Source organism: Gymnodraco acuticeps, unplaced genomic scaffold (genome assembly GCF_902827175.1).
Source record: "Gymnodraco acuticeps unplaced genomic scaffold, fGymAcu1.1, whole genome shotgun sequence".
In the NCBI taxonomy this organism is placed as follows: domain Eukaryota; kingdom Metazoa; phylum Chordata; class Actinopteri; order Perciformes; family Bathydraconidae; genus Gymnodraco; species Gymnodraco acuticeps.
The window spans coordinates 46,973-61,365 of NW_022990851.1; the positions used below are offsets into that span (position 1 = coordinate 46,973).

Here is a 14,393-nt window from a genome sequence, read left to right on the forward strand (position 1 = left end):
GTGACCTTTAAAACTCCCTCACCTTGAAGTTTGCGTCGATGAAAGCGCGGCGACCCCAGCAAGTTGTTCTTGAACGAGTTGAGTCTCGTCCTCCAGTGGGCGGAGCTTGAAGCGGCCAATCCCCCGCTGCCTCCCGGGCTGGAGGGCGGAGTCAGAGAAGCCCCGCCCCCTCCTCCTCCGTCCACTCGGGAGGAAGAGGAGGAGGAGGAAGAGGAGGGAGGAGGAGTGTTTGAGGAGGAAGAGGGGTGGTGTTGGATTTGATGCACAGGTGTGCCCAGAGGGGTGGGCAGCGGAGAACCCTGAGGAGTCACCTGAGACACAGGAGGGGAATTAGAAGAGGACGAGGAGGTGTTCTTGGATTTAAAGATGGACGGAGATGGGAAATTAAAGAAGCGAGGAGTGGGGGAGATAATGGGAGAAGGTGAAGGAGAAGGAGAGCGAGGAGAATGGAGGGGGAGGGACTTCATGGAGTGGAAGTGAGGGCGATCTTTGGGGTTTTTTGAGGGCAGGGTTTGGGTTTTTGGGTCTGGTTTTAGACGGATGGTAGGAGTGGTGGTGGTGGAAGGTCCTGGTTTGGGGTCTGGTTTGGAGGAGGAAGCTGAGGCGACTTCTGATTGGCTGAAAGTGAACACCGGGCTCTGATGGGACAGACAGAGAAGATGGAGAAGAGATGGAGAGATGAGAGAAAGATATGGTTATGAGTTATGGTTCATGGAAAGGATTCATTAACAACCCCAAATCAGAAAGGAAAAGATGGTGATCTGTTAGAGTGGTGCAGGGATGTTGCATGATTCACATGACTTCACGTCACCACCGCTAAGCTAAAGGTGGCTAATGTTGGGCTATGAAGGAACTACAGCACGGTCACATGACTTCACGTCACCACCGCTAAGCTAAAGGAGGCTAATGTTGGGCTATAAAGGAACTACAGCACGGTCACATGACTTCCCGTCACCACCGCTAAGCTAAAGGAGGCTAATGTTGGGCTATAAAGGAACTACAGCACAGTCACATGACTTCCCGTCACCACTGCTAAGCTAAAGGAGGCTAATGTTGGGCTATAAAGGAACTACAGCACGGTCACATGACTTCACGTCACCACCGCTAAGCTAAAGGAGGCTAATGTTGGGCTATGAAGGAACTACAGCACGGTCACATGACTTCACGTCACCACCGCTAAGCTAAAGGAGGCTAATGTTGGGCTATAAAGAAACTACAGCACGGTCACATGACTTCCCGTCACCACCGCTAAGCTAAAGGAGGCTAATGTTGGGCTATGAAGGAACTACAGCACGGTCACATGACTTCCCGTCACCACCGCTAAGCTAAAGGAGGCTAATGTTGGGCTATGAAGGAACTACAGCACGGTCACATGACTTCCCGTCACCACCGCTAAGCTAAAGGAGGCTAATGTTGGGCTATAAAGGAACTACAGCACGGTCACATGACTTCCCGTCACCACCGCTAAGCTAAAGGAGGCTAATGTTGGGCTATAAAGGAACTACAGCACGGTCACATGACTTCACGTCACCACCGCTAAGCTAAAGGCGGCTAATGTTGGGCTATAAAGGAACTACAGCACGGTCACATGACTTCACATCACCACCGCTAAGCTAAAGGAGGCTAATGTTGGGCTATGAAGGAACTACAGCACGGTCACATGACTTCCCGTCACCACCGCTAAGCTAAAGGAGGCTAATGTTGGGCTATAAAGGAACTACAGCACGGTCACATGACTTCACGTCACCACCACTAAGCTAAAGGAGGCTAATGTTGGGCTATAAAGGAACTACAGCACGGTCACATGACTTCCCGTCACCACCGCTAAGCTAAAGGAGGCTAATGTTGGGCTATAAAGAAACTACAGCACGGTCACATGACTTCACGTCACCACCGCTAAGCTAAAGGAGGCTAATGTTGGGCTATAAAGGAACTACAGCACGGTCACATGACTTCACGTCACCACCGCTAAGCTAAAGGCGGCTAATGTTGGGCTATAAAGGAACTACAGCACGGTCACATGACTTCACATCACCACCGCTAAGCTAAAGGAGGCTAATGTTGGGCTATGAAGGAACTACAGCACGGTCACATGACTTCCCGTCACCACCGCTAAGCTAAAGGAGGCTAATGTTGGGCTATAAAGGAACTACAGCACGGTCACATGACTTCACGTCACCACCACTAAGCTAAAGGAGGCTAATGTTGGGCTATAAGGAACTACAGCACGGTCACATGACTTCCCGTCACCACCGCTAAGCTAAAGGAGGCTAATGTTGGGCTATAAAGAAACTACAGCACGGTCACATGACTTCACATCACCACCGCTAAGTTAAAGGAGGCTAATGTTGGGCTATAAAGGAACTACAGCACGGTCACATGACTTCACGTCACCACCGCTAAGCTAAAGGCGGCTAATGTTGGGCTATAAAGAAACTACAGCACGGTCACATGACTTCACGTCACCACCGCTAAGCTAAAGGAGGCTAATGTTGGGCTATAAAGGAACTACAGCACGGTCACATGACTTCACGTCACCACCGCTAAGCTAAAGGCGGCTAATGTTGGGCTATAAAGGAACTACAGCACGGTCACATGACTTCACATCACCACCGCTAAGCTAAAGGAGGCTAATGTTGGGCTATGAAGGAACTACAGCACGGTCACATGACTTCCCGTCACCACCGCTAAGCTAAAGGCGGCTAATGTTGGGCTATAAAGAAACTACAGTGATGAAATAATGACTCATTTACAGGTTTTATGACCCATTCCTGCACCATCTATTCTGGGGTGTTGTTATGTTTGTGTTATGTCATCAGGCACACACAGACTTTAGTATGAGGCAGCATGGTGTGTTCATGAAATGGTAATGTGTGTATAACTGAGGATGAAAAGCATAGCAAGCAACAACAGTCTGAGCAGAGGTTATCAGAAGAAAACAAAAAACAGCATCACAGGAAATTTGTTTTGTTTCCTCTGATGACCAAAACTGATATGTATATATTGAATTTACAGATAATATTTACAAGTTGATTATATACAGTACATCTGACATCTGGAAGTGTATTAAGTCTACAACACTGCAGAGAGATAACAAATACTGATCGACTGCAACTGATAAACAAACACTGTCTGCCTCTTGGAAAACAAGTTCAAAGATAAGTCTGGGAATATTCTATTTTTTTTACCGAGACCAATACGAAGCAAAGACTCTTTGACTCCTATGTAGGGTTGGGTATCGTTTGAATTTCCACGATTCTGATTCCGATTCTACTTTTCGATTCCGGTTCTTAACGGTTCTCAATTCCGATTCTTTGAGGGCAGGGTACAAAAATGATACATGCTTCTTCCACCAAAAAGATTACATTTACTCGAGAAACTTTTACACAGGTTAGTTTACAGTAATATTCACATGGATCAGTTTATATTCACTGCTATGTAACCTGAGAACCACTGAAGCTACAACAGTGCAACTTTTAAAGGAACCCCCCCCCCCCCATTTAAAAACAGTTCTTGTTGAGAAAAACAAGCGTACCTGCCTCTCAGGCAAACCGGGAAGAAATGTTTGAACATTTTAAAGTAAAATGCTTCAATCTGGTGCACTTTAAGCAGAATGACTAGAGACTAGATCTGGGGGGTACAACTCTAAACACCCATATGAAAAAGATCGGTTTACATTTTAATAATTAAATAAGTATGTGAGCATAACCAGTAACCCATAGCCAATAACAAATACATTATTTATGCATATTTTTGTATCTCTCCAGTTTAAAACGATATGTCTGGTTTACTGTCCTATAGTATGCATTGGAATGATTTCAAACCTGTTTTATCCCAATAATTATAAAGGAGTGCCTTGGAAATATGTGTTTACATAAATTGTGACCAAACCGTTTGAGACCCACTGAGATAACTTAGACTAAAGTGAACTATCTAAATACTCAGAGTCCTTTACCTCACTGGGCTGTAGTTATCAGCCTCTCAGTCTGACTGGAGAGGACTCTCCCTCCACATCATTGTAGAAACACCTTGTTCTTCCGTTAGAGCAGCTAGCACCAGATGCTAATAACAACAGCGCGTACCGGTGCACCCTCCCTCTCTCACTCGCATTTTAGCTGTGAGCTGCGGGTGCCAGATAAGCCAACATCCCCCATTTTCATCACTTACAGCGCCCATCGTACAGGGGAAATGAAAAGTGTAACCGGGATGAAAAGGGTGTTACATTTACTTAATTATGAATATTGTTACATCAAGGCCGAAAATTAGGATGAGCCCCAACGGTCAAAAATGTTTTTTCCTCCCAGAGCTGTCAGCGCAGCGCCTCCCCAGATCTGGCGCCCTAGGCGAACATCTATAATGCCAGTGCTACGGGCCCGGATGGGCCGGCCCTAGTCTCAGGTTACGCTGTAGGAAGTGTAGGTACAACGCTACATTTCCCGCCCCGCCGCAGTCATACAGTAGGCTACGGAGAGCGGCGAGAAACATTTCCTCAGGCATCGAAAAGCGGAACCGAAATTCACATTTCTAAATGATGCCGTTGGAATCGAAATGTTGGAACTGGTTCCGAACCGGAACCGGTTCTCGGTACCCAACCCTACTCCTATTGAACATCAGTATTTTCCTACAACAACTGCAGTTAAACAGACTTACTTAAACAGCTATATTAATGATTATATGTCTTAATTAAACCCTTCTTTCATGGTAGCAGGGGACATTAACCTTGTGGGTGTAAGGTGCTCATTGTGTTCCCAGACAGCAGGTTGAACACTGTTTTTCTCTATGATAATAAACCCTAATGAAGCAAGGAAGTAATGAGCTGTTTTCTACAGGTGAGTGAAGTCTTACCCTGGGACTGCTCAGAGGACTGGAGCACAGACCTGTCGACGCTCCACTGACTGAACGGGACCTTTGGAAGAAAGGAAGAAACAATGAAGAGTCATCAAGGTTTCAGAAAATTCAATGCACTTTTTTCAAAAAAAATAAAAAAAATTCTCAGAATTCCACTTTTTTCTCAGATTGTTCACTTTTTCCCCGGAATGTATATTTTTCAGAATGTCACTTTTTTTGTAAATTGTTAATTTCACTTTTTTCCTCAGAATTTCACTTTTTTCACAAAATCATTTTTTTCTTAAAACTTTTAACATTTTTCTCAAAATGTCACTTTTGTTTCAGAATTTAACTTTTTATGAGAATGTCTTAATTTTCTCAGAATGTATGGAGGGAACCAGGAAGATGCTGCCTTCAGGTTCCAACACAAAAATACGACATCCCTGCAAACATAAAATAACATAGAAGAACCTGCCCTGATGTGTTATCTCACCTCTGGCTGTGTGCATTAGAGTCCAGAGCCCTGCGAGGCGGGGTGGGAGACCCCTGATCTGTGACGCTCAGGACCTCCAGGCTCTTTCTCTCTGGACGACAGCGGCCATGACGCGTCAGCATGGGCGAGTCCACACGCTTCCTGGGGGGGTCTGAAGATAAGATCAGATCAGATAAGATAAGAAGTACTTTATTGATCCCAATTTGGGACATGTTTGTGTTGCAGCAGCATAAAAAGACAAGGCATTGTACAATACAAATGAAAAAGACTAGAAATAAACAAAAAAGTAGAAAATATACATGTTGAATTTACAAATGAACAATAACAAGATATAAAGCAAATTATTATATATACATACTAGGGCTGTCAAACGATTACAATTTTTAATCAGATTAATCACAGCTTAAAAATTAATTAATCAGATTAATCGCCATTCGAACTATGTCTAAAATATGCCATTTATTTATGTACATTGTTGTGGGAATGGAAAGATGAATGGAAGAAGGCGGATATATCCATTTAACATACAGTATCTATGTTTATTATAACATTGTTCTGTGTGTCAAAATGAAAGACTGCCCACACACCTATCAATCATCAAACCGTTGAGTCTTAATTCATTACGTGTTGATTTCTATCAACGGGGGAGTACTTCAGGAAAGTCGACGGGGGGGGGGGGGGGGGGGGGCTAGTGGAGTACTTCGTGACCACAGAGTGTGAACGTTGTGATCAGCTGTTTTAGCGCAGTTCTCCAGTGAAGGGGGGGGGAGTCTCCCTCCGCAGCCGGGTGGCATAGTTTTTTGGCACAATTGCGTTGTACAGACCGACGTTAACAGCAGCCCTGTCTGTGCACACGGAGACCGACTGTCGTCCGGTGATCTAACCGCCTTCTGGAAAAGCTTCACAAGTACGTCGGTACGCAAATGCGCTTTGTGACACAAGTGACGGTACGCATTTCAGATTACGCACATAACCTGCGTACCAGTTATGTGTTACCTGTACTACAGCAAAAGTATTCTCCGTCGGGACTTCCTGCAACAACACCACGCCGTTATCTTGATTCTGATTGGCCAGAAGACATTATCAAAGATGTTCTATTGAGAAGATGATCACTACGTGACAAAAGTTTTCAAAACCGTTTCTGGTCTTCGGTATTTCCAGACAAGTGGCTGAAATCAATCTGACTAACTGCTGTCTGTGCAATTTACTCCGCGCCAGTTGGCGACTTTATTTGGGGCTAAGCCATTTCTTGGTATGGGTGTAGCCTACCCCAGCCATACCCTGGCGCTGCCTCTGGTGGGATGTATGGGGCGGGCCATTCTGCACATGCGTTAAATGCGTTAAATATTTTAACGCAATTAATTAAAAAAATTAATTACCGCCGTTAACGCGATAATTTTGACAGCATTAATATATACGTATGTGAGGGATGGAATATTAAATATTAAACTGAATATATAAATGTAGAATGTACAGTGAGATTTTAAGTACAAGAGAAACTATGGAGATAAATAATGTATTTATTAATATTATGTATGTGGGGGAAACTTCTGAAGCAATGGAGAGTCAGGACTCAGAGAGACACGAGGAGAGCTGGAGCTTTGATGGAGTCAGGACTCAGAGAGACACGAGGAGAGCTGGAGCTTTGATGGAGTCAGGACTCAAAGAGACACGAGGAGAGCTGGAGCTCTGATGGAGTCAGGACTCAGAGAGACACGAGGAGAGCTGGAGCTTTGATGGAGTCAGGAATCAGAGACACGAGGAGAGCTGGAGCTTTGAAGGAGTCAGGACTCAGAGAGACACGAGGAGAGCTGGAGCTTTGATGGAGTCAGGACTCAGAGAGACACGAGGAGAGCTGGAGCTCTGATGGAGTCAGGACTCAGAGAGACACGAGGAGAGCTGGAGCTTTGATGGAGTCAGGACTCAGAGAGACACGAGGAGATCTGGAGCTCTGATGGAGTCAGGACTCAGAGACACGAGGAGAGCTGGAGCTCTGATGGAGTCAGGACTCAGAGAGACACGAGGAGAGCTGGAGCTCTGATGGAGTCAGGACTCAGAGACACGAGGAGAGCTGGAGCTCTGATGGAGTCAGGACTCAGAGAGACACGAGGAGAGCTGGAGCTTTGATGGAGTCAGGACTCAGAGAGACACGAGGAGAGCTGGAGCTCTGATGGAGTCAGGACTCAGAGAGACACGAGGAGAGCTGGAGCTTTGATGGAGTCAGGACTCAGAGACACGAGGAGAGCTGGAGCTCTGATGGAGTCAGGACTCAGAGACACGAGGAGAGCTGGAGCTCTGATGGAGTCAGGACTCAGAGAGACACGAGGAGAGCTGGAGCTTTGATGGAGTCAGGACTCAGAGACACGAGGAGAGCTGGAGCTCTGATGGAGTCAGGACTCAGAGAGAGACGAGGAGAGCTGGAGCTCTGATGGAGTCAGGACTCAGAGACACGAGGAGAGCTGGAGCTTTGATGGAGTCAGGACTCAGAGACACGAGGAGAGCTGGAGCTCTGATGGAGTCAGGACTCAGAGAGACACGAGGAGAGCTGGAGCTCTGATGGAGTCAGGACTCAGAGAGACACGAGGAGAGCTGGAGCTCTGATGGAGTCAGGACTCAGAGAGACATGAGGAGAGCTGGAGCTTTGATGGAGTCAGGACTCAGAGAGACATGAGGAGAGCTGGAGCTCTGATGGAGTCAGGACTCAGAGAGACATGAGGAGAGCTGGAGCTCTGATGGAGTCAGGACTCAGAGAGACATGAGGAGAGCTGGAGCTCTGATGGAGTCAGGACTCAGAGAGACACGAGGAGAGCTGGAGCTTTGATGGAGTCAGGACTCAGAGAGACACGAGGAGAGCTGGAGCTCTGATGGAGTCAGGACTCAGAGACACGAGGAGAGCTGGAGCTCTGATGGAGTCAGGACTCAGAGAGACACGAGGAGAGCTGGAGCTTTGATGGAGTCAGGACTCAGAGAGACACGAGGAGAGCTGGAGCTCTGATGGAGTCAGGACTCAGAGACACGAGGAGAGCTGGAGCTCTGATGGAGTCAGGACTCAGAGAGACACGAGGAGAGCTGGAGCTTTGATGGAGTCAGGACTCAGAGACACGAGGAGAGCTGGAGCTCTGATGGAGTCAGGACTCAGAGACACGAGGAGAGCTGGAGCTTTGATGGAGTCAGGACTCAGAGAGACACGAGGAGAGCTGGAGCTCTGATGGAGTCAGGACTCAGAGAGACACGAGGAGAGCTGGAGCTCTGATGGAGTCAGGACTCAGAGAGACATGAGGAGAGCTGGAGCTCTGATGGAGTCAGGACTCAGAGAGACACGAGGAGAGCTGGAGCTCTGATGGAGTCAGGACTCAGAGAGACACGAGGAGAGCTGGAGCTTTGATGGAGTCAGGACTCAGAGACACGAGGAGAGCTGGAGCTTTGAAGGAGTCAGGACTCAGAGAGACACGAGGAGAGCTGGAGCTTTGATGGAGTCAGGACTCAGAGAGACACGAGGAGAGCTGGAGCTCTGATGGAGTCAGGACTCAGAGAGACACGAGGAGAGCTGGAGCTTTGATGGAGTCAGGACTCAGAGAGACACGAGGAGAGCTGGAGCTCTGATGGAGTCAGGACTCAGAGACACGAGGAGAGCTGGAGCTCTGATGGAGTCAGGACTCAGAGAGACACGAGGAGAGCTGGAGCTTTGATGGAGTCAGGACTCAGAGAGACACGAGGAGAGCTGGAGCTCTGATGGAGTCAGGACTCAGAGACACGAGGAGAGCTGGAGCTCTGATGGAGTCAGGACTCAGAGAGACACGAGGAGAGCTGGAGCTTTGATGGAGTCAGGACTCAGAGACACGAGGAGAGCTGGAGCTCTGATGGAGTCAGGACTCAGAGAGAGACGAGGAGAGCTGGAGCTCTGATGGAGTCAGGACTCAGAGACACGAGGAGAGCTGGAGCTTTGATGGAGTCAGGACTCAGAGAGACACGAGGAGAGCTGGAGCTCTGATGGAGTCAGGACTCAGAGAGACACGAGGAGAGCTGGAGCTCTGATGGAGTCAGGACTCAGAGACACGAGGAGAGCTGGAGCTCTGATGGAGTCAGGACTCAGAGAGACACGAGGAGAGCTGGAGCTCTGATGGAGTCAGGACTCAGAGAGACATGAGGAGAGCTGGAGCTCTGATGGAGTCAGGACTCAGAGAGACACGAGGAGAGCTGGAGCTCTGATGGAGTCAGGACTCAGAGAGACACGAGGAGAGCTGGAGCTCTGATGGAGTCAGGACTCAGAGAGACACGAGGAGAGCTGGAGCTCTGATGGAGTCAGGACTCAGAGAGACACGAGGAGAGCTGGAGCTCTGATGGAGTCAGGACTCAGAGAGACACGAGGAGAGCTGGAGCTCTGATGGAGTCAGGACTCTGATGCGGCTTTCACACCAGCGCTTTTCCCTTTCTAGCTCCGAGCTAGAGCTTTTCTGGTTCAGCTCCGGTTTCCCTTTTCTGCTCCCGCTCTGTTCACACCGCCCAGAGCCCGACTGGTGCTGCCGCTGCTGCGTCATGACGTCACCGTTTACATCGCTGATTTGCTCCCCAACGGCATTACGGCGCTCACAACAACAACAACAACGACAACAACAACAACAACAACAACGGGGAACTGCGTCGGGTCGATGATCGTGTTGCTTTTAATCACACGAAGCCAGAATAAATTGAATAACGACTTCTCCAACCTTATACTTTGCTCCAGAGTGCCGTGGTTCATTGTTTATTAATGTGTTTCTGCAGCATTTACCGACCGCAGCAGTGTTGGCTGCTCTTCCACGGGAGTTTATTCTCCTCCGTTAGCTCCCGGTTAGCTCACACTGCAGCGGCCGCTCTAAAGTATTCACTGTCCGACTCACACAAGCAGCTGATACATATCCCCAGCTCCCCTTAGCCTAAGTGAATGTGTGTCAGTCTGAATTGACGCTGTTTGCTATCACAACGCTGTTATGAAAGTTTCTCTGGTATAAAATGGGTGATGTTAGCATAGCAACCGAAGCTAAACTGACTACTTGCTATTGCTATCCTATTGTGGCATAAACCGTTTTCTACAGGCACATTTTACCGGCGTATTTTTATTATGATTCTACTTGTGATAGTCGGACACGACAACCTGTGCAGCCCATGTATTGATTCCATCCGATAGCTGCTATAATACAAAACAACACGTCTGCCTCTCTCCACAATGATCAATAACAGTGAACGGATGGTCAAAGTAAGGTACAAATAAACAGAATCACACGAAGCCTGGTTAGTGTTGCCTGACTTTATAAAGTGTGTTTATAAGCACTACTGCTTGTAGGCAGGCATGACAGTCGACCCATGTTCAGGGGAGGAGGGTTTAGTTTCCTGCACGCCTCGACGTAAGCGACCATTTTTTGGAGCTGGAAGTGAACTGGATTCCGGAGCTAAGAGGCGGCGCCGCTGCGGTGTGAACAGGAAAAAACGACACTCCGAGCCGGAGCTGAAAACGCGTTGGTGTGAAAGGGGCAAGAGAGACACGAGGAGAGCTGGAGCTTTGATGGAGTCAGGACTCAGAGAGACACGAGGAGAGCTGGAGCTCTGATGGAGTCAGGACTCAGAGAGACACGAGGAGAGCTGGAGCTCTGATGGAGTCAGGACTCAGAGAGATACGAGGAGAGCTGGAGCTTTGATGGAGTCAGGACTCAGAGAGATACGAGGAGAGCTGGAGCTTTGAAGGAGTCAGGACTCAGAGAGACACGAGGAGAGCTGGAGCTTTGATGGAGTCAGGACTCAGAGAGACACGAGGAGAGCTGGAGCTTTGAAGGAGTCAGGACTCAGAGAGACACGAGGAGAGCTGGAGCTTTGATGGAGTCAGGACTCAGAGAGACACGAGGAGAGCTGGAGCTTTGATGGAGTCAGGACTCAGAGAGACACGAGGAGAGCTGGAGCTTTGAAGGAGTCAGGACTCAGAGAGACACGAGGAGAGCTGGAGCTTTGATGGAGTCAGGACTCAGAGAGACACGAGGAGAGCTGGAGCTTTGAAGGAGTCAGGACTCAGAGAGACACGAGGAGAGCTGGAGCTTTGATGGAGTCAGGACTCAGAGAGACACGAGGAGAGCTGGAGCTTTGATGGAGTCAGGACTCAGAGAGACACGAGGAGAGCTGGAGCTTTGAAGGAGTCAGGACTCAGAGAGAGACGAGGAGAGCTGGAGCTCTGATGGAGTCAGGACTCAGAGACACGAGGAGAGCTGGAGCTCTGATGGAGTCAGGACTCAGAGAGAGACACGAGGAGAGCTGGAGCTTTGAAGGAGTCAGGACTCAGAGAGAGACGAGGAGAGCTGGAGCTTTGATGGAGTCAGGACTCAGAGAGACACGAGGAGAGCTGGAGCTTTGAAGGAGTCAGGACTCAGAGAGAGACGAGGAGAGCTGGAGCTCTGATGGAGTCAGGACTCAGAGAGACACGAGGAGAGCTGGAGCTCTGATGGAGTCAGGACTCAGAGAGACACGAGGAGAGCTGGAGCTTTGATGGAGTCAGGACTCAGAGACACGAGGAGAGCTGGAGCTTTGATGGAGTCAGGACTCAGAGAGACACGAGGAGAGCTGGAGCTCTGATGGAGTCAGGACTCAGAGAGACACGAGGAGAGCTGGAGCTTTGAAGGAGTCAGGACTCAGAGAGACACGAGGAGAGCTGGAGCTTTGATGGAGTCAGGACTCAGAGAGAGACGAGGAGAGCTGGAGCTTTGAAGGAGTCAGGACTCAGAGAGACACGAGGAGAGCTGGAGCTCTGATGGAGTCAGGACTCAGAGAGACACGAGGAGAGCTGGAGCTTTGAAGGAGTCAGGACTCAGAGAGACACGAGGAGAGCTGGAGCTCTGATAGCAAACACTGACGGTTTATTTGGAGCTTCGGCCGGAGAATTCACAAGACATGTCACGGGCCACGGTCTGACCACACGGTTGAGATGCCAAATCAATTCTGAAGACCCCTCCTGTAGCTCCAGGTTTAACTAGTTCAGAGTGTAATAATCAACATTCTTCAATATTTAGACTAAACAGCTGAGGACACTGAATCACATTGTTGTCTCTTACGGCTCGGGGTCATCTGCGCCCGAGAAGGATGTGTTCCAGGTGTCCCACAACAATCACTATCTCTGACCGAGAGCTGCCCGCTCACAAACTGGTAACAACAGCAACTTGCTAGGGCAGCCCCTCCTTATGGGAGATAACGGCTGCTCAAGGTGGGGCATCTGCGTCAGAGGGTGAAGGAGGACATGCAGGGCAAATTATTCCCTGACAAAGTATACATTAATTGTGCAAGGAATGGATTATTAAAAAGAAGGACAACATTTCACATCATCAGAAGGTCATAGAGCAGGTTTCAGTATAAGTTTCAGTCATAAGAGCTGTTTGAAATCAAACTCTATTTCATAGCGGGCAACATTAGAATTTTGGTTGCACTTTTTTGGTCACTTCAAGACTATACATATATAAATATATAATATATATAAAATAATGTATTATATTACATTATTGCCTCCGACCTCCTAATCCCAATGTAAATTGAACGCAGCATAATATTATTTAATGTTTCACTTTTTTTTTCTGAGGAATTCACATTTTTTCACAATTTCACTTTTTTCTTGAAATTTACTTTTTCCTACAAATTTCACTTTATCCTCAACATTTCACTTTTATCAGAATTATGACTTTTGTCTATTTTGATATTTTCTCACAATTTAATTTGTTTCGCTACATTTTTCACATAATTTCACTTTTATCACTTTCTTCACAAAATTTCACTTTTTTCTCAAAATAAAAATGTTTTCTCTAAATTACCATATCTTCTCAATTTTCTTAGAATTTTTATTTCATAATTTGACTTTTTTGTCCCATAATTTCACTTATTTTCTCAAAATGTCACTTTTATCAGAATTATGACTTTTTTCTCAGAATTTTGAAATGTTCTCACAATTAAATGTTTTCGCTAAATTTTGTATTTTTCACACAATTTCACTTTTTTCTCAGAATTTCCCTTTTTTTCTTAAAATGTTGACTTTTTCTAACATAATTTCACTTTTTTCTCAAATTGCCACTTGTTTCTCAGAATTTCACATTTTGGTAAATAGGACTCAGTATAATATAATTGAATGTTGTTACCGAGGTCGTTCCTGGCGGGCAGATCCTCGTCCTCACAGCTGGGATATCTTTCCTTCCTGTCGAACAGGAGGTAGTAGATCATCTTCTCCTGGTTCTCCCTGAAGAACAGAAAGAGAGACAGAAACCAGAGAGACAGAAACCAGAGAGACAGAAACCAGAGAGACGGAAACCAGAGAGACAGAAACCAGAGAGACAGAAACCAGAGAGACAGAAACCAGAGAGACAGAAACCAGAGAGACAGAAACCAGAGAGACGGAAACCAGAGAGACGGAAACCAGAGAGACGGAAACCAGAGAGACAGAAACCAGAGAGACAGAAACCAGAGAGACAGAAACCAGAGGGACAGAAACCAGAGAGACAGAAACCAGAGAGACAGAAACCAGAGAGACAGAAACCAGAGAGACAGAAACCAGAGGGACAGAAACCAGAGAGACAGAACCAGAGAGACAGAAACCAGAGAGACAGAAACCAGAGAGACAGAAACCAGAGAGAAATAGATGGACAGAAACCAGAGAGACAGAAACCAGAGAGACAGAAACCAGAGAGACAGAAACCAGAGGGACAGAAACCAGAGAGACAGAAACCAGAGAGACAGAAACCAGAGAGACAGAAACCAGAGGGACAGAAACCAGAGAGACAGAAACCAGAGAGACGGAAACCAGAGAGACAGAAACAAGAGAGACGGAAACCAGAGAGACAGAAACAAGAGAGACAGAAACCAGAGAGACAGAAACCAGAGAGACAGAAACCAGAGAGACAGAAACCAGAGAGACAAAACCAAAGAGACAGAAACCAGAGAGACAGAAACCAGAGAGACAGAAACCAGAGAGACAGAAACCAGAGAGACAGAAACCAGAGAGACAAAACCAAAGAGACAGAAACCAGAGAGACAGAAACCAGAGAGACAGAAACCAAAGAGACAGAAACCAGAG

General features: G+C 47.3%; 1 protein-coding gene across 2 annotated transcripts in view; it reads right to left on the reverse strand.

The window, feature by feature from the left end:
- Positions 1 to 14,393, reverse strand: part of LOC117557347 (serine/threonine-protein kinase BRSK2-like) — a gene marked incomplete at its 5' end in the record, with an annotated part of 59,966 nt that overhangs the window by 11,326 nt on the left and 34,247 nt on the right. The window contains 4 exon segments of one of the 2 annotated variants that reach the window (XM_034233157.1): positions 23 to 638; positions 4,846 to 4,906; positions 5,321 to 5,471; positions 13,462 to 13,559. In XM_034233157.1, the coding sequence (XP_034089048.1) occupies positions 23 to 638; positions 4,846 to 4,906; positions 5,321 to 5,471; positions 13,462 to 13,559 (926 nt within the window). 2 annotated transcript variants of the gene reach the window in all.